General features: G+C 36.8%; 3 protein-coding genes across 4 annotated transcripts; 1 reads left to right on the top strand and 2 right to left on the bottom strand.

The window, feature by feature from the left end:
• Nucleotides 1-9: 9 nt before the first annotated feature.
• Nucleotides 10-1627, top strand: LOC114747492 (FCS-Like Zinc finger 11-like; the record flags this gene model as incomplete). The annotated part of the gene is given in 5 exon segments (XM_028935828.1): nucleotides 10-438; nucleotides 474-741; nucleotides 744-811; nucleotides 856-938; nucleotides 1045-1627. Coding segments are annotated over 5 exon segments (1005 nt in total), but the record flags the coding sequence as incomplete, so codon positions are not given.
• A 3021-nt stretch (nucleotides 1628-4648) lies between these two features.
• Nucleotides 4649-10460, bottom strand: LOC114747488 (probable E3 ubiquitin-protein ligase RZFP34). 2 transcript variants are annotated; one of them, XM_028935822.1, is made up of 12 exons: nucleotides 8222-10460; nucleotides 7514-8124; nucleotides 7339-7426; nucleotides 6865-6924; nucleotides 6699-6731; nucleotides 6383-6460; nucleotides 6239-6282; nucleotides 6019-6059; nucleotides 5855-5937; nucleotides 5662-5753; nucleotides 5460-5571; nucleotides 4649-5225 (listed from the first exon to the last, which is right to left on the bottom strand). In XM_028935822.1, the coding sequence occupies exons 2-12, from the start codon at nucleotides 7699-7701 to the stop codon at nucleotides 5115-5117; spliced, it is 930 nt and encodes a 309-aa protein (XP_028791655.1). In that variant the 5' UTR covers nucleotides 7702-8124; nucleotides 8222-10460; the 3' UTR covers nucleotides 4649-5114. The 2 variants fall into 2 exon arrangements, with proteins under 2 accessions (XP_028791655.1, XP_028791656.1); XM_028935823.1 differs by having other exon boundaries at nucleotides 7514-7762; nucleotides 10272-10460.
• A 908-nt stretch (nucleotides 10461-11368) lies between these two features.
• Nucleotides 11369-16485, bottom strand: LOC114747495 (uncharacterized). Its single transcript, XM_028935831.1, has 6 exons — nucleotides 16410-16485; nucleotides 15482-15753; nucleotides 14513-15173; nucleotides 14050-14249; nucleotides 13703-13947; nucleotides 11369-13280 (listed from the first exon to the last, which is right to left on the bottom strand). Exons 2-6 carry the CDS (start codon nucleotides 15751-15753, stop codon nucleotides 12586-12588), a joined length of 2073 nt encoding a protein of 690 aa, XP_028791664.1. The 5' UTR covers nucleotides 16410-16485; the 3' UTR covers nucleotides 11369-12585.
• Between the last annotated feature and the right edge of the window lie 3585 nt (nucleotides 16486-20070).

The raw sequence follows: 20070 nt of genomic DNA, 5'->3' as shown, positions 1-20070 counted from the left end.
TTCGTAGGTCTGGGTCCTAAGGGCTTACTAGATTCTGATTCAGTTAGGAGCCCAACATCTCCACTTGATGTTAGGGTGCTGTCAAACTTAGGAAACGCAATTAGAACCCCAAGATCATCTACCCATGAGGGGAATCAAAGGAGCTGGGAATGCGGCAAAGTAGGCCTAAGCATAATAGATTCTTTGGACGATTGTGCTAAATTTTCGGGGAAAATTCTCCGACCATCAGAGAGTAAGAATCTCAGTCCCAGTCCAAGAATGAGGGTGAAAATTCCAAATTGTCAAGCCTATACTGATTCTTTTGAGGCATCTAAATCCTTACCCAAGGATTTTTGTAAGCCTCCTTATAGCAAGAGTGGGTCTATTTCTGGCAAGGGTGAATCAAGAGTTCTCTTTGAAATTGGAGAAACCCGTCCAGAGATTGAGCCATTTGGAAAAGTAGGTCTTGTTCTTTGGACTCCTGCAGTCCATTGAAAACCCTTTCTGGTTTAACTCATTCGAACATTGATTTGATCTCTGAGATTACCATGAAAAATATGATCCACCAAGTGGGCTCTCCTCCTCATTTTAACGGGGGAAGCCAGAACTCAAGCACCTTATCTCATACAGAATTCAATTCGAAACCTTCATCCATATGTACATCAAATGAATTTGTTGGTTCCCTATCAGCTGGTGAGATTGAACTTTCTGAGGACTACACATGTGTAATTTCCCGTGGTCCTAATCCAAAAACTACTCATATTTTGGAGATTGCATCCTGGAAGGTCATCCTAATGTTTTTGGAAACCATTGTAAGAATCAAGAGGGGATAATGGAGTGCTGCCCCATGTGGCCAACAGCTTACAAACTCCAAACCAATATCCCTCTAGTGACTTTTTGAGTGTCTGTTACCATTGTGACAAGAAACTGGAGGAGGGGAAAGATATTTATATATATAGGTAACGTTATCCAGTCACTGACTGTTGTGTCATTTCTGTTTCACTTCTGAATTAGTGTTAACTTGATGGATTTGATACCCAACCCTAGCTTCGATTGACCTTGCAGGGGTGAAAAAGCATTTTGCAGTTTAAGTTGCCGGGCTCTGGAGATCATGATTGATGAGGCACTCGAGAAGAAATCAAATCCATCTTCTGGAAATTCTTCTCCAAAACCAGAAAATAATGAGGAAGTTCCTCCGCCTGGCATTTTCACAGCCACCTAGAGGCTTTTTCTGCCATGCCCACCTTGACCCTGACAAGGGTGGATGCAGTTGATCATCTGTTCATAGAAGAGCTGTCTTGTGTGCATCAATCAGCAGCCATGGATGATCATTTTGTACATCACTGCGTTTGCCATTGGTGTTTCAGCTTTCATGCTCCTGGTGGATGATGGCTCTTGAACGGCTAGTTTTGGTTTTCATATAACTAGAGATATCATGTTGTCAAACTTGCTGATACTGGTAGCTTATTTTACCCCATGCAGAAAGGGTTGAAGCCGATTTTTCTGCCTTCCCCTTCTATTCAATTTAGCTTGCAATCTACATTACCTCTGCATTATGTTAAAAATCAATGTATACTATCCGGACCTGTTTTTGACTGAAATCATACATGTGATTTTAGCAGGGTATAAACCTATTTCCTGGGAACAATGACTGAATCTTGGAAGTTTTGACGGATGTTTCTGTGAATTACAATTGACATGGATTTTATCCAATTTAACTTGTTGGAATGAGATTATGTGTTTCGCTTCAAGGCTAAAGGACCATCCATCGATGAACTGGATCGCGGTTGTTCATATCTAACTTGCTTAGATCCAAAGATTTAGATGTAACAGAAAGGGGGAACAAAAAAACTAGATGAATGTGATTCTAAATAAATATGGGCTTCCGTAGCATGCCGGTATATGAACATCGGGCGTGCCTGTTGTCTCATAAATCAAAATTCTACCTCTGGTCTGGTGAATTAGCTGGTTTTCAGAGTCTATCTTCTGGTTGTTCGACGATCTCCTTGATTTATTTTGAGTTAAAGCTTGTTTCCGGCTTTCGGTATATTACTTCCACCGATCTGCTTTTAATTAAGAGTCACCGTATTACTTCTGATCCCTTCAAAGGCATGTCTCATTGAAGTATTCAAGTAATCACATCACGGAAAGGCAATTAGCTCAAACATGTTATGATTCCTTTAAGGACCTTTTAAATGCAAACACATGTTTCAGAAATCGACGCACGAATTTTTAGAGAGAGCAGTGATTAGTCGGTGGAAAGTGCATCCAAAAGTGAGCCCACGTTTTTCAAATGGGGATGAAGCCCTTCAAGGGACACAGAAAAGCGAAAAATATGGGTCATCATGATGACTCGTGAGTTTTGTTTACACGGGAAACGCGGGGTAATTGTAGCCATTTATTCATTCTCGTATTTACCATTCTAGTTGATTCGTGAATCTGGGTTACTTAATGGAGTAAAAAAGAAATGCTAGGATATGAAACAAAAATTTATTTTTAAAGTTGCAAAAATTTTAATTTCTGAACTAATAGTATTGTTAATCTCTCATCTCATATACGAGAAATTTAGAGAAAAATCATACTTCTGCATCCGCTCTTTAATATAAGATCTCGTTTGATTTTGATTTTGATTTTAAATATAAAATCCTATTCTATTTCATCTCTTATATTTATTTATTTTTTTTTTTTTAAGATAGTCTTTTCAATAATAATAGTTCTGGTCAATAAACTTGACTAGTAAAAATATTTTAAGAAAGATAATACTTATTTATTATAAATAATTAACTTAACTTATTTTCTTAATCTACTCAAATTAGTCGATTAACTTTTATATTTAGAGCCAGAGGTATTATATGACTTATTTTTAATCCTCATTTCCTGATACTATATGACGTACTTATGAAAAGTAACGCGTTCAATTAAATTTCTTTAACTTGTTTTTTATGCGAAGTACTATAAGAAAGACTAATGTCATACTCTTTACTGTTCATGAGTTGGAAGATAAAGTTATAATAGCTCCGCTGGTTAATACTAATCTGGTACTTAATATAGGACTAATTATTAAATTCATTTTATTTTTAAATATAAAATTTACTTCTTATAATTACTAATTTTTTTAAAATTATCTTTATGAATAATCTCTCAACCATAATCAAATAAGTGAAGGAGGGTGGATATTGAAAAAAATGATTATGGTGTTTTAGTAAAAACATATCATATTTCTTATAATTAATTAATATACTTAACTTTCTTAATTTAATCAAATTAGTTAAAAAAAGTTTTATATTAAAGATTGGAGGAGTACAAGAGTTAAATAACCAATTTATGAATATTAAAAAAATTAATTAAATTAATTGTTTGTAATAAATATATATATTATTTTTTAAAACATATTCTTGTTAATCATATGTATTAGAATCATACTATTATGGAATATTTAATGTGTACAATCAGTATAGTGATTATTTTAAAAAATAAAAAAAATATAAAAGACAAAATGAATTAAGATATTATAATTAGAATAAAATTAAATCTTCAATAAACTCTTATATTAGGAACTGTATTTTACCATGAGATATTATTAATTAGTATAAGATAATTATATATATATATATATATATATATATAGATGGATATTACATTCGACCTCAATCTTGCCACTCAAACATTCCTCAAGTGAAAGTCTAATGCTCTGTCCCTTCGGGGACATCCGATGGAAAAGTTTGATACTACCCCGACGTCGAATATAAATAAGGAAAAAATTATTTTATTAAAATTTAAAAAACCTGTTTGATCATATCTTAAAAAAAATTTTCGTAACTATCCCCAATTTAACGGTTGAATTTTTACGTTGTATTTAATAATGATTATCCATTGCTAATGCAATTAATGCACTAGACATTAAACTTTCGATTTCTTTGTACAATCTTGGATCAACTCAAGTCCTAGAAGTGAGGAGTGCTCAGAAAGGATCTGCTTGGCCGATTATCCGCTGAATCGTTCCTCTTCCTTCCCATCCTCTTTTCATCCTTTACTGCCAAAAATAAACCCACTTATCCGTCAAATTATCTTCCGCATTTTTATTTCCACGAGTTCACGTAGTGAGGAAGAATGATGAAGCAAAGATCTACTTGGCAATACGTAGTCGCTGGAATAATTGGATTTATTTTTGATCGTAGATGAAATAAAGGTCGCCATTTCATCCTGCTATGTGTCGTCTTCTTTTAGGCTAATGAAATCCAATGCATTCTTCCCGTGCTCTAATCAGCGGTAACACCGGGGGATCTTCGCCAATTGGTTATAATCTTTTTAAAAATACCACTTATTCTCTTCAAATCAAAAGCTAATTTGTGATATCAGGACCATTAAAATTAAAATACTCTGTGACTACACTCTTTTGAGATTCGATTCGTTAATCACTTGCCATCTCGATCAGCTTATAAATTGGTCATCAAATTTTTAACGTCCAATAACCCAGTTTAGGTTTTCCCGAAGTCAAACACGCCGCCAGACTGTTTCGTCCAACAATTCATTCAATGTTTTTTTTGGCCACCACAATCCCTCCCCATCGGACTCAACGCCATTACGCCCCGTCGAAAGGATTTTCCCTCTTCGTTTCTTTCTTCGTTTCCAGTCTTGTTTTGGAAGGGGGATGATCACCCAAACCCAATAAAAGTTTACGACCATCACAGAATCAAAATAGTAATAACAGAGTTCATCAATCAGCTACGAAGTTTCAATAGATATCAAGCCATTAAAATTATCAACCACATAAAGCAAGTATCATTTAAAAGACTAATCATGGCAGTACATTATTTCAACGAACGCAGGTTGACAACGAAAACACAGATTGCAACGACGCTTTTCTCCCAGCTCAAGATAACACCACTAGCTGACCCCGCAATGGCAATGCCCCGACACGGAATCAAACATGGAGAACCAGGGTTCAGTTCTCTTGGCATGTGACTCGGCACAGTCGAAAGTAACCGGACAGTCAAAGATCCCCACACGTGGAATTCCTCGTACTCGATGAAGGACACACCCTCGTTGCCACTCCACCTCCCCAAAGCACAAGACTCAAGTGAACCCAAATGCAGTCTTGCCCTTACGTGACCAATAACACTTTTGCCACATCCTCAACCTCTGGTTTGTCGCGTGTTGTAGGATTTACAGTTCGAACACTTTTGAGCCACAACATGGAACTGAACGTGCGAAGTTTTCCCGCAATCATTGCAAAGGATCCATACCTGTTGAGAGCACTGTTATCAGTAAATCGCAATACAATAAGCGACCAACCTCTATTGAACCTCTAACTATCGTATACGCAAAAATAACAACCTAGCACGAGAAACCACAGGTCTTTGTATCTCAATGTAGATGATAAAGACGAAGACATAAATCAAGGGCCATATATTGGTACTGCAAGATTATGCATGTAATGCCATCACAATCTGAAAGAGGAAGGGAAAAGGTACACTGACCATTTTATTTTGGAATGGTTCAGGCATGGGAGTAGCAGCTATCTCCAGGTCAAACTTCTCCCAAACCTTCGACATATCACAGACTGACTTCGAGCAGAGTGGGCATGCGTACCTGATCCAGAATCAATAAATTAATCAAAAATCACATTAGTAATTTTTCAAACAAGGAACAAGGAGGAGACAAGAGCACCGTGACACTCACTGGAAATGTTCTCTCATTTCATTCAGGCAATTCTTGTGGATTGTATGCCCACAAGGCATAACGGTGACATCATTTATCGACTCAAATAAATACTGCAATCACCATTTTGAGGTGTGCATCAGTCAGCCTCCAGCGTTTAAACAATTGGCACAGGGATTCGAATCAACAAGCTAGGAATGTAACAAAGTGATACCTCAAAACAGACAGGGCAATCATGATGCATTGCTCCTTCCACACATGGGTGACTATTTTTCATCATGATAGAGTAGCAGCATCCTATTCAAAGAAACCATGCAATAAAACAGGTAAGAAATTTTTATCTGCTTGCCACTAAAAAGCATAGGGATTGAAGCTTACCACACTTGTAACAATGGAAGAAATTCTCACGTCCTCCAACTCTATCACAAGTAAAACACATAGGAGCATTAGTCTGTTTACACTTGGAACTGAAACAATCAATCTTACAATAAAAGCACCAGTTAAAGCATCTAACGCATTGTAATTTTGTTTTCACAAAATCCCACAACATCCCATATGCATCACAATATAAAGGGGTAACCAGGTTAGCAGTTTATACCTGCAAATCCCACAGCCATTGCAATGATACTGTTGCTTAGATATCTGTAACACACACAAAAACAAGATAGTAAATTCATCTAGCATGTGTACGTGACTTCCTGAAGATACTAACAATCATTATTTTCCACATCCAATAACTTACATCATCATCAAAGAGCTTGCATGTCTGACAAAAGTATTCTCCCATGCAAACACCACAGTTTATACAGTTCTGCCGCACCTGGAAGAAGAAGAAATTGGCTTAACAAAAACAGCAGTCAATGGGAGTAATATCTTAGTTTTAGTTTCAAGTAGCACAATGTCCATCACTTAAACATTTTAGATTAAAATCACATTACTAGCCACGGCATTTCTTTCTTACTTTAACCCAGGAAAAAATTGAATCGTGTTAAACTAGCAATTAGACTTCTCACTTTTAATTTGCATGCCACAATGAAACACAAAGATGCTGGACTCACCTCTTGTTCAGTTCCACAGAGTGAACATATTACCTGGATAAGTCAAATAAGTCAAAGTTACTAATCAGCATTTAAGAATCACAGAACTCCGATATTGCACAAATTCAAGAGACGCAACCTTTGAGATATTTAAATACAGGATCTGTCCAAAAAAGAATAAGCATACCTGTCTGACTTGATGACGAGGAATGTCATGTCTATACTTCTGATCAATGTTGATATTATTCTGCAGAAAAATGTAGTAGAAGTAAGTACCACCATAAATAAAATGAATCCCACAACCTCAGAACTATTGCTCCGAACAGCATGCCATTGTTCATGCACAGTAATGTATTTCTGGGTTGCACTGAGATCACCGGCTCCACAATGGGGGTGACTGGTAAGTCATGCCAACCATGAACTCAGCACCTAGTTGAAACTAACCAGGATTCACTTTTCTCCCAATTCAGACAACTCAGAAAACACCTACTTCCCATAGAACATCAATGAATAGCAAATGACCACATCTCCAGAAAGTCAAAGGTCCGGAAGACATACTAAACTCCATTTCACTGAACACCAAGCAAATCATCTCCTAGAGATAATAGACATTGAAAATTTAAACTACTTCCAAAGATAAGATGACGGAGGAATGACTCACTTTTGCTTCATTGTGACAATGACGGCAATCAAAAATCTCATTACAACAAGGGGCTCTAATACGACATCTCCTCTGGTAGTGTGAGCATCTGCGGAGAAAGCCAAGAACATTGCTAAAGGAAACGGGAGATAAACAACTTATAAAGAAAACAAGTGATTATGGCTGAGACATATACCCATATTGCATATATCCTCTTTCTCGTAATTCATTGATCTCATTGTCATCTGTTGCTTGACTTGATTCTTCTACAGGCACGTGATCTGCGTTTGACTGTGGAGCATACATCTCATTCACATCCACATGTTTCAAGTCTTTGCACTCAAAAGACAGAGACTCTGAGTGCATGACAGCAACCTCTCCCATAATGCTAGTTGTCTTTGTAAAGATACTAACTTATACAGAAGTAGGCAGTAAGTCTAGCAACCTGCATGATGGAACGGATTTAGAAACAATCCTAAAACTTTGAAAGGCATATCTAGTCACCCCATCAAGCCAGGCAAACACCGAATGCACTGTTGCTTTCTTCTATCTGCTGGAGACCAATTGAAATCGGCAACAACAAAATTGAATTAAGGTTGGACAGCTCCAATCAGCATCACTCCAAGAGAACACATCAAAAAAAGTGCATATACAAGAATTCCACATAAAACAAGAAGGTAGCACTGGGGTACTTGACAGCCTCCAGCAGTAAATAGAAACCAATAGCATCGAATGGTCACTTGACATCTTGAAGAACTCTTGGAACCAAATCCAACTATACTGGAGCCATCCAATAGACACTCCAACCTATGTTAAAAGCAATAAATCACTCAATCAAATGGATTCCAAATAAATGAAATACAGTATATGTGTTTATTTTATTGTCCATGAAGGACAACCCTACCTTAATTGGCATTTCTGCATCGACTCCTCCAAGAACTGAAACTTACCAAAATCAAATATGTTCCATAACATCCGCACCATTGGTAGATCCTTTGCTCAAATAAGCATTTATTTCCTTCATTATCTAGATCACTTGACAATCAAGAGCTATATAACAATGTTGTGGCACCATTGCTGGAAACAACATTAACGTCACTCCAGCAATTAAATTATTCATATTCAGGATTACAAAGTCATTACCCAAATAAGCAGTGCCCTGGGTTTGTCTCTTCTAACAGCAGATGCTATTAGACCAAGCTCAGGCAGATTAATTGTCTGGATGAAGAATGAAGGGAAGATGGTTCTGATAGGAGAGTTTAAGTAATCAGCTATGAGATAGAACAATGAGCGTGAAACGACCTCACTGTTCCATTATAGAGGAGTAATTAGCAAAGGAACGTTTTCCATTGCCGGTGCAAACAGAAAATCCTATAAACAGCTGCCTCCTTGAAGAATATATGAGGTGGCTCAAAGCTTGTGCTTCTTAGATCACTCTTTTAACAAGATACCAGGGAGGAATGGGTTTTGATAAACCCCAAAATGACATAATACACAAGAGTGAGGCTCCACAACTACTGGTTCTTCAAGCACTGGAAACAAAATGTTCTGCAATTGGCTGAACCACGGCAGATGCTAACTGCATAACCCTGCAAAACTTCCCTTCATAGAGATACCTAAAACCACATGATCCCTCAACCACCTAGACCTTCCTGAACTTTTCAGGCTAGTAGACTCATGGAAAATACCTAATTACAAAACACCTTGCACATGAACTGCCTCCTAACAGATAATAGACTAAATTGCTCTACTTTGCATAAAGTTACAGTATACTAACAATTCAGAGTTCGTGCCTTCACCCAAGGAATTAAATACGCATACTAAGCTTACTTAAGATCCCTCTTTCAAAGGTCTACTCACTCTCAACAGTTAAGAAATCACAAACTGAAGAGTGACACAACAGAACAGAGACAAAAATTTATCACCAGAAAAGAATTTGGTAAATGTCACTAAACTACAATAATCCAAAGGTTCCAGGCAATGAGCTTTGCTTGTGAAATCTTCACCGCGGAAACTTTCATGAAGTTCAATACTCCATTAACGGTAATCCTCCATAAAATTAAGTGTAGCATAGCTTAACCTAAAATGTTCAATTAGATTCACCCGTATAGTTGCTACATGCAACTAGTAACATGGAGACGCAGTAGTTAGATAAGTTGTTGTCAGCCTATTTATGATCATAAAGAAAAACCTATTACAGATGCATACTTACACCTTTGTCTTACAAGGCAAAGAATTATTTAAGCCAGCAAATCCTAATCTTTATGTATTCAAATATCCAACAGCCTCGCCATTTTTTCATCCTCCTCATATGTTAAAAAGCTGCTGCTTGCTTCTCAAGCAAAAGTTCATCGCAAATACGATTCAGCTCAACATATTACAAGATAGCAGCAGAACAGTAATCATCGCCAATAAACACAGGAATCTAGTAACACGGTCCCTAAAATCAACGACAAGAAAACGAATATGATATATAGCAAACAGGTAAAATCAAAGAATACAAACTTGATCAATCATTTTATGAGACAATCATTTCTACTGAAAGATTACATTCACTATCATCATCCATACACACATCATTAAGAGGGAGACAGCAGCAAAACTCTCCCCCTTGAGGTCACCCAAAGTTTTAGAGCAGAACTCCGTCCTGCTCCGAAATTTCAAATATCACTGACGCATCATCGCGAAAGACAGCTAAATCACACCAATTTCTCAATCCTTCAAGGAATTAACGTCACCTCCACCAAAGCAATCATCCGAAACTAAACACATCAGAGCCTACGGCTACTCAACGGCAAAAGCGCAAGCAGGGATGAAGGAAAGAAGAAGATACTACAGCTACATTACCTATCAAAAGAATCCAAAGAAGCTCACAGAGAACACAATTATCTAAACACAACGTGGAAACAAAAGAGCAAATAATGGATAGTGCAAACTGTCACAGAACAACGAACTTCTACTTGGAGGGAGAGAGATGATTTGGTCGACGATCCAAATTCCAAACAAACAAGACAATGACAAGAAGATCCGATGAAGTTTAGCGAAGCTCCGATTAGAATCTCCTTTCACGCCCTGCAGATACGGAACGGAGATATACCACAGCTGACAGGGGAACCAATCAGAGCTGAATTTATAGCCCGGGGTTGCAAATGGGGCTCTCATTCGAGAGCCTTCGAAATTGACCTGATTTAACCTGAATATGGAAGAAAGCGAAAGCTATGAATGATGGGATGATCCCTTGCTGTTGACAGGTTGTGGGTCCGCTATTCCAGAATTGCCCCTCTATTCATCAAAATATCTCCGTACTGTTACGCTTCCAACTTTCGGTTACACATGAGCTAGCTAACCGGCACGTCTCGGATAGATACGATGACGTGTTGCCCAATCCTTGGATTTGCGTGCAAGTCATCAAGTCATTGTCGTTCATTCATTGGCCCTTCTACGACACCCCGGACTTGTGCCTGCGATGGCCGGTGATGGGCCAATAATAATTAGTAGTTAATTACCGAGGTTTATCACAACGCGCAATCTTCATAAGCAGATGTATCTGGTTCTTGTGTTGACACGTAGAAAGAAGGGGGAGACAGACGATGACGACATTTGGGAAAAAATTGGGAAATCTGACGCGGAAGGATCGAATTGATATTATAAATTATAAATATCTGGAAAGATATGGTCCGTCTTTACCAGATGGGGATGAGCATCTTTATATATTTTATGTATATTCGTTCAATTGTTACAATGTTCAATAATTGGTGCTGGTAAAAGATGTTGGCTTCCTTTTTTTTGACCAGAAGATGTTGGCTTCCTTAACGATTGAGGGTTTATTTCTTAACAAGCAATTAAATAACCAAATGAAACAATAAAGATGAAAGGACGTTTTATGGGATTACGTGTCAACAAACAAATCAAAATTAAAATGTTTATTGGTTTTATCGTAAAATTAAAAAAATTGATCCTCCTCCCTCCCTGTGCTTTTCAGTTTTGCTGAGGTGGCATCTCTCTGTTAGCCATATGGTATGTCATCGACCGTGGTTTAGTAATCATGAAATAAACTGAAAAGACATGGGGCTCAGCCCCAGACAAACATGAACATACTTCCTCTCTTTTATTACACACAATCACAGGTCGCATTAGGAACCAATGATGATACAAGCGTACCAATATTTGCAGTAATGGGATCTTACACAAAAGCTACCTAGTCAGAGCCACAGAAGAAAATTCAAGACACGGAGCCACCTAGCCGGCATGAGTGTGGCACCTTCAGCCCCAAAACCAAATACATGCAAAGATTCAAAGGCAAAATACATACTCCTAAAATATCAACTAGGTCAGGTCCTCCAATATAGATTAAACTAAGTCATCAACTCGTAATCACCTTCTACAACCAATCGATGGAACCCCCAGTCCCAATTGCTGTCGAAGATCCAGAGCCTTCAGCATATTTGATAGGAACCATGAAAAGGAAAGATTTACCGAGGATGGAAACTAGCAAAACATGAAGCAAAATGCCTTAGATGAATTTGTGAGATAAATCACAATAATCTGAAAACTGAGTGCTTGCACTTTCGTATAGATCACATTTTTGAATGATCCCTTGAAGCGTTAATGGCACACCCAATGCAGCTTCGCCTGAATTTGAAGGATGCCTTGGGACCAGAAAATAAAAAATTTGAAGTGACTTCATTTACTAGAATCCTTCTATTCCTTCCCTTTTCATTTCTTTTGACATCCTAGAGCTCCTCCACATCCCTAAAATGTGATGCACTCACCATAAAGTCTGTGAGACAGTAGCCTTGGACATGCCATCATATGCCACCTCCAACTTCATAAAGCGTCAGATATAATAACCATGGACCAAAGTCCACATTCACTGCAACTAAAAGTTCGAGAACATTTAGCTTTACTTGAAAAGGAACATCAATGCAGGAGGAAAAGAGAAGAAAAAAAGATGCTGAAGTGAAGTTCAGAGGCAGCACCACAAACACTAACCCCACCAAAAAAAAAGAATGTCAACTTGGTGGAATATTGAAGAGTGCAAGCAGTACTGTCATAGCATTAAGTTATGCAGGCAGAATTATGCGGTTTCATGACACGAATAATTGTGCTACCACTTTCAAAAGCGGGAAAGCACCCTTTTGAACTCATGCAAAGTTAATTGCTCTAGGAACATAGAGAATCCAACCCTCACTGGATTACTATATGCCTAAGAAAAATGAACTTTTCTCCAAACGAAGCTTCTTTTTTTCCCCATTTCAGATGGACTAATTAGGGGAGATGCCGAAAAAGCATAGAATTTTCTGCCATTTGATGACTCAAATCAGATGGTAAAGGCTGGAGTAATCCATCGTTTGACAAGTCTTCCAAGGATTTAATGTCTTGTTGTAATCGAGCCACATGTAGAATGGTATGATCAAGAACTAAAGGATCATCTGGGGGGTTATGGAGAAGGTTGAGCAAAGCCTGTTTATAAACTTGAGCAGACAATAACGGCCTTGCAACCTGCCGAGTTCTACAGAAAGTTGCCACCTTAATGACATGTTTACAGAGGTTTCCCAGCCGAGACCAGGAACAGTCACAAAGTGAAAATTCTGAACCAGGGTTCCAAACTGTATACACGAAGCTCCTCTCTGTCTGCGATATGATTTTTGCAAAATGGAGATTTTGGTCATCCAGTAGAACATCAACATCTGGAATATGGAGAGCATGGTACCAAGCACTGGAGGAGAAATAATTTTCCCATAGATTCTCAAGATACCCTGTCTCTAAATTGTACTGGTTTAGCCAGTATAAGGAGTGAAATTCAGTAGTTAAAGTGTGGATTAACCAATCGATTCTTGGCCAGAAATTAGCACAAGTCTCCTTCAAGAGCCGGGACTTTAGTCTTAGGTGATAGGATTCTATGGCGGCATGCAAGTCTGGAGTTGTAACAGGGAGTGACTTCACGCCATTAATCCACATATCTGCAAGATAGAACACAGAAACATACTTGTTTCAGGAAGTCTTGAGGATTGCGTGGTATTCAACATTTATATTTCAGGCGTATGGCCAAATGTAGAAATGCTTATGTAACTGTTTCCTGGTATGTTTTGTTTGGACGGTGAAGTTCTAATTTTGAATTATTTGTCCCACTAGATTTGGTTTCTTTGAGTCACTTATGCAATAGTTCATTATCTAACTCAGGCTCAGGTTTACTATTGAAATTGATTAATGCTAATGTTGGGGAACTTTAACTTTCCCTTGAAGCTCCTGTATATTGAAAATCACACGATGGTCAGATAAAGAAAGATTATAATGAAAAGATAATTGAAGATCCCTTCTTTATTATAGGGCAAGAGCACCGGTATCATCAACACATACAAAATTAACCAACACTTGAAAATACCTATATTTGATAGGCAGTGGCTCTTGAAATAGTCTATGAAACCACATTGATCAACAAATATTTGCATAAACTCTTCAATGGCATCTACAGCGCTAGGCCCACCTCTTGTAGAGTACAAAATCCCACCCAAGTGCCTGAACATCTCTTGTAGCACCTCAATGTTGCAGCATTTCTTTTGAAGCTTTTTAATCCAAGCACGGCGAACATGCCAAGTGCATAAAAGGATGCGACATTGAAAAGCCTCCCTGCAACAAAACATAATCTCACCCCTATTGCTTTTGAGACCCTCCTTCAAAGGAGGCGGAGAATTTAAATGGAAATAAAAAGAACTGCAGTGATATCATTACCTTATAATAGCAAATTCAGAGGATGGATTATCTAACAAAATGGCGTTAGGCTTCCATCTGGGGTCCTTGGTTCTTATTCTTTCACATAGTAACCCAATCCACTTATGAATGTCTTTATGGACCGAGGATGAGGAGATAATCCAAGCAACTGGAATTGCATTTTGGGATGAATCGAAAACAAGTAAAGAACAAAGTGGAAACTGTCGAGAAGGGGGGAAAAACATGAGGTTTTTGGCATACGCTATTCCACAATAACCATTGAAACTTATATATCATTCTGCTGACGACTAATTTTGCATCGCATCATAAATCAGTTTGCTGCTGATGATCAAGAAAGTTAATATCATATGTAATACAACCTAAAAGTGCATTTCCCTTTAAAACTAGTAGTAAATATACAAAACACTGCTAAATTTATGCCCATACCCCAAAAAAAGGAGCATTAAGAGGCACGATGCAATACCTTGAGCTTTTTTGAGCCAAATGTTGAATGAAAAGAGATAAAACTATCACGTCCATAACGAAGCATTTGTTGCAATTGCCAATCTGTCTGTATTCCCAAAACCAAGGGTTCTGAGACAGAATTGTCCTGGAAGAAGAAAACATGCTTCTGATTGCGTTGAACCCATATCCTTACACTGCATTCATCATTTTCCTGCAGTTCATGAGTAGTATTACGAATAATCCTTTCCATGTTACGAACATCATTTCGAGTGAGAAAATCATCACGATTATGTGGTCCCCCTTGCTTCTGCATCATCTCTGTGTGGTGTTGTATTATGTTGTCCAATGATATTCCAACATAAAGCATAGAAATCACTTTTTGGCGTAACTCGTCTGAAATTCGTGGAGCATACATAGCTCTTGTTCCTACAGCATTTCTGTCAAGTATCCCATGACAAGGTGACCCTGTTTTATCCACGTGTCTTCTTTGGTTATATATGATGAGGGCAAGCAGGGGTCGCATGTATAACCTCTTGACAGTGAAGTGGCAAAGGCAGCCTCTCATCATATGACGCCTCCCTGGCCTGCTCCCCTTTCCTGAAGTAGGTTTGGTACTTGCACCATCCCCAATACCTGATTCACTCTCTCGGTAGTCTTCCGGACCATAAGAACACCAATATCTAAAAATCACCATGTATAATTATCCAGCTGATTACATACACCTATGAATATTCCAAAAGAGCTTGGAAGAAAATGGCATTTTGTGTAACTTCAACAATGGGCATTTCTCCTCGGAATGAACTCTTAAAAAAAAATTCAGACAACTTAGCTTTGGCTACACACACATACGCACGCGCACACACACTGGAATGACATATAGCCATCCAGTAAAAGGTTAAAATCCAGAAGACACCAACACTATTATTTAGCAAATGTTAATCAAAAGAGAAGGTTGCCACCCAGTGATTTTTGGTACAAGATATCTTACAATGTATATTCTAGATATCCATCAACCCTTGGTTTAGTACTGCTCCCTTCAGGTCTTTTTCTTCTCGATTCTATCCGGAAGTTAGCAGGGCATTCTGCATTGGACGACTCCCCTTTAACAAAATCATCCACCCTAGCAAAAGGAATCAAAGCAATATCATCACCACCTTGGCGACCGCCTTCTACTTTAACCCACTTTATATGAGCAGCAGAAAATTCAGGGCAAGGAGGGTCTTGCACCGGAAGATTCAGAATGTCCTCCATTCTCGGCATCTGTAAATCAAAATAAATGTAAAAAAATAAAGCATATGGTGATTGATTATAATTCGGAGATTTCCATGATACGCGCATTATAATTTACGGACACCACAAGCACGCCTGTCACACTGAAATATGAGAAATGAAGATGCTTTTAATTTTTTCTTGCGTAGTCTTTTATACTTATCAGGTGCAATGAGATACTGAGGGTCACTGAACAAGTATGTTACATGCTCAAATGAGAAAGACGAGACAAACAGCAATGCCAGGTAATCATAAAGGTTTTAACATGTATAGGTGTCTCCAAAACAAACATAATTTCTTCCGTTGAATTTGGATAGTTGAACTCAATCATTTACATTTTCCAGGCGCACACAATTCACTCAATCAAATTCATTGATCTCAAGTACCTAGTTTAAGTGTTGTCAAAACTGAAACTACTTTTTCAGTCAATCCTTCAAACATCCAACAGGTTACTTAAGTAAGCTTCGTGAGAAACGGTTTGAATATTCCTCATACCCAAAAATAAAAAATAAAAAATTTCCTCTCTTTTTCCCTCAAGTGAACGCGGTTGGCCAGCTTGGGGATTCGGAGATTTTTTCTTTTTTTCTTTTTGGAAGGGAGAAATGAATAATAAGAAGCTGAAGTGAAGAAGAACACTGCACGCTCACCGTTAAAACGGAGAAGAGCCTATCTCCGACAACCGAGCGCGATTCGTCGACGCCAGCTCCAAAAGTGAAGTCAGAAACCGAACAACAGACCCTGGTCAAAGCAAAGCTACCAAATGGCACGAGGCTCGTCCCGCTACTACCCAACCCAAAAATATATCGGGCTGAAATTTTTTTAGTGACTTCTCTTGTTCTAGCCCAATTCTACCTGTCCATTGTGCTTCATAATTATGGAAGAAAAACCATTGAGTTAAATAAATAAAAACATGGAAAAAAATTTAGTGTTATGATAAAATAAAAAACAAAAACATGGAAATATCCTATTCATAATTTTTTTTTGGCTATATGCTTTTAATCCTGACGTAAAAACTCAGATCAAATTGGTGAACTGATCATTAGATGATTACAATAAATAGTCAAATTGAGGTATTGTTATCACTATGGTGAGCTAATTAAATTGGCCTCGCAAAAACATGGGAGATTAAAAGAATTTAATTAGCAGGGGATCAATGACCCCTCGTATGAGATTCAAGGCTTTGTTTCCGTCACCTGTTCCTTGCTTGGTTAACACAATTTTTGGGGGGTTAAATGTTGACGTGTTGAATAATCCAGATGGCAGCAATTAGTTGGTGCACTGGACCAAATGGACCTAAAGTACTGGACCTGAGTTTTCTTCTTTTGATAATTATATATATTTATTAGCGAGTAATGACACAAAATCTTCACGGCTAATTAACTGATTAGCTCCAATTAAGGTTTTTTTTTTTTTTTGGGGCCACGCTCCAATTCAGTTTGAAGCACTCCCGAGTTCCCATGACCTGACTATGGTTGGATTTTGTCGGACCTGACAAAATAGCGGTAATCTTTACAGGCACAGTACTTGCTTGCTATTTCAAGTTAACGAGAGTTTTTTTTTTTTAAAAATGCCAGCTGTCACTTTATTTCGGCGGGGACGTGGGATGAATTAGGCCACATGCAGCCGGCGTCCTTGGGACGGATTGAAAGAGAGAAAAGAAGAATGTTTAGTTTTTTTAAGAGAAAAAAATAATACTACCTCCGGTCTTAATTGTAAGACCCAATTGATTTATTTGAGGAGATTAAAGAAGTAAGTTAAGTTAGTTATTTGTAATAAATAAATGTTGTCATTCCTAAAATATCCTTACTAATTAAGTGTATTGGCTAGAACTATCATTATTAAAAGGACTATCTTAGAAAAATGTATAAATATGAGAGACAAAATGGATTGGGGTCTTATAATTAGAACTAAACAAAAAGTCAAACGAGGTCTTATATTAAGAACCGGAGGTAGTAACAGTTAATAAATATATAACAATTATTGAGAGTTTCTGCATCTTCAGCTAGCGACAGGGAGATTGTACAAATCATAAGTGTAGACGAAAAGCCGATAAAAAAAGGTAATTAAATTGTATGGAGTCTTTTCGAAAAGAGTAGATAAAAGCTAACGAGAACACTGAAAATAAGTTATTGAATGAGATTTTTCAATTAATAATATATTCAAAAATTTGGCTTCGACCCCACCTAATGGAATAATGTTTTGTTTTCGTTGTTGTTGTTTATATACTCTTCTGATCTTTAATATACGGTCTATTTAACTAATTTGATTATATTAAAGAAGTTAGGTAAGTTAGTTATTTATAAAAAAATATGACATGTTTTTCTTAAAATATCATAATTATTTTTCTTAATATTCTTTCTCCCTCACTTACTTGATTATGGTTGAGGGAGTTTCTATAGGGATAATTTAGAAAAAAATTGATAAATATGAGAAATAGGTCTTATATTTAGGATCAAAACTAACTTAATAATTAGGTCATATATTAAAGACTGAAAAAGTATAATATTGTGTATTAGAAAACTGCAAAATCCTAATAAACTATCAAAAGATAAACAAATAATGGTAAGTCAGCGATGATATCTATGTTCGTTTGTTTAATCAACGCAAGTAAATGACGTTAACTAGAGATTTTGAGCCTTTAACTGAAATTTATAATGCAGGAACTGAATCGGATGGCAAGAGCTTGATTGGTGTCTTGCACCTCTAGTTGACTTGGAATACCAAAAAAAAAAAGGCTTGGTATCTTGCATCCTTTTACTTATTCCCAACTTGCAAATAGTATGTATTCATTATTTAAAATAGTTCGTCTATATTTGAAAATATACTACTTCTATTTTTAATTATAAGATCTTATTTGTAGTTTACAAATAAGATTTTGTAATTAAAACTGAAGGTAGTATTAATTTTATAGCAGCCAGTTTTAATTCTTTGCTGCCGTACGTAGTTTGCCAATGGGAGTGTAATAAGTTAACCAATCTGCGTAAACCTTTTAATACTTATATGATAAATTTGTTGAACATGATGATCTTCTTATAACTTTTGGTCCTCTCAGTTGAGTTCGAAAATGGTTCGGACTTCGTATGATTCCCATTAATTTCATAATTATGCGCAATTAATCTTTATGATTTGAAGGGAAAATAACACCATGAGAATTGATTGCACTCTATATATCATGAAACTTTAGAAACTCAATTAATAAAAAATAAATTTTAAAAGCCAACTTGATAACTAATTGATAACTAAGGCAGTAACCAAAATAATTGATAACTTTTTCCCGTTGTATCGAAAAAAAAATTGATGACTGAGATAAATTTAACGGACTAAAAGTTTTATTGTCCATGAATACCTGCTATATCCTGTTATAAAGATGGGAATTGTTAGGCGTCCTTCCTCAGAGATAGAATTATATTATTGAAATAAAAAAGAACGAATGTTTAGTTTGTATCGGACAAATAAAAATAATATTCCTCTGGTCCTTAATATAGGACCAAATTGTTGAGTTGATTTTGGTCCTAAATATAAGACCCATTTCTCATATTTATCAGTTTTCTCTAAATTACCCTAATGGATGCTTTCTCAACCATAATCAAGTGGAAGAGGGAGATGGGGTATTAAGAAAGATGATTATGATGTTTTAGGAAAAACGTGTCACTTTTCTTATAATTAACTAACTTACCTAACTTCTTTAATCTAATCAAATTAGTTAAATGGGTCTTATATTAAAGACCGGAGGAGTAATTAATGAAAGTTTAATCACCGTTGTTAAGCAGAATAGGGCGATTGTACGCATCCTAAGTATATGGAAGAAAGGCCAAAAAATCGCTCCCAGTTGCAAACTAGCTAAATAAATAAAGAAATAGCAAGTTGATGATGCCTAGGGTCTTAGAAAACTAAAAAAATCCTAATAAACTATCGAAAGAAAAGCAAATAATGGTAAGTCAATGATAATGATGTTATGTGGTTGTTCGTTTGTTTAATTAACACAAGCAAATGACGTTAATTAGAGATTGAGCCTTTAACAAAAATTTATAATGCGGGAAATGATTCTAATGGTAAGAGTTTGATTAATTGGTATCTCACGCCTTTTTTTTTAATTCTCAACTTGGAAGGTTCTGTGTTTATTATTTAAAAAAATGACATAAAAATACCACTTGAAAGATTTTTGCAAAGATTTTGACGTGCTTTTTTTAATGCCAAATATTTTGATATGTTAGTATCACCTTTTTATCATTTTCAATTTAAATGGTATTTTTGAGTATTTTTTCCTAAAAATATATTAATTTATCGTAGCCAGTGGTAGTTTTTTGG

Source organism: Neltuma alba, unplaced genomic scaffold, assembly GCF_004799145.2.
Source record: "Neltuma alba isolate B1F8T4 unplaced genomic scaffold, ASM479914v2 tig00005339_pilon, whole genome shotgun sequence".
NCBI lineage: Eukaryota > Viridiplantae > Streptophyta > Magnoliopsida > Fabales > Fabaceae > Neltuma > Neltuma alba.
The sequence above is the reverse complement of the archived record's forward strand: the minus strand, read 5'-3'. Positions and strand labels throughout refer to the sequence as shown.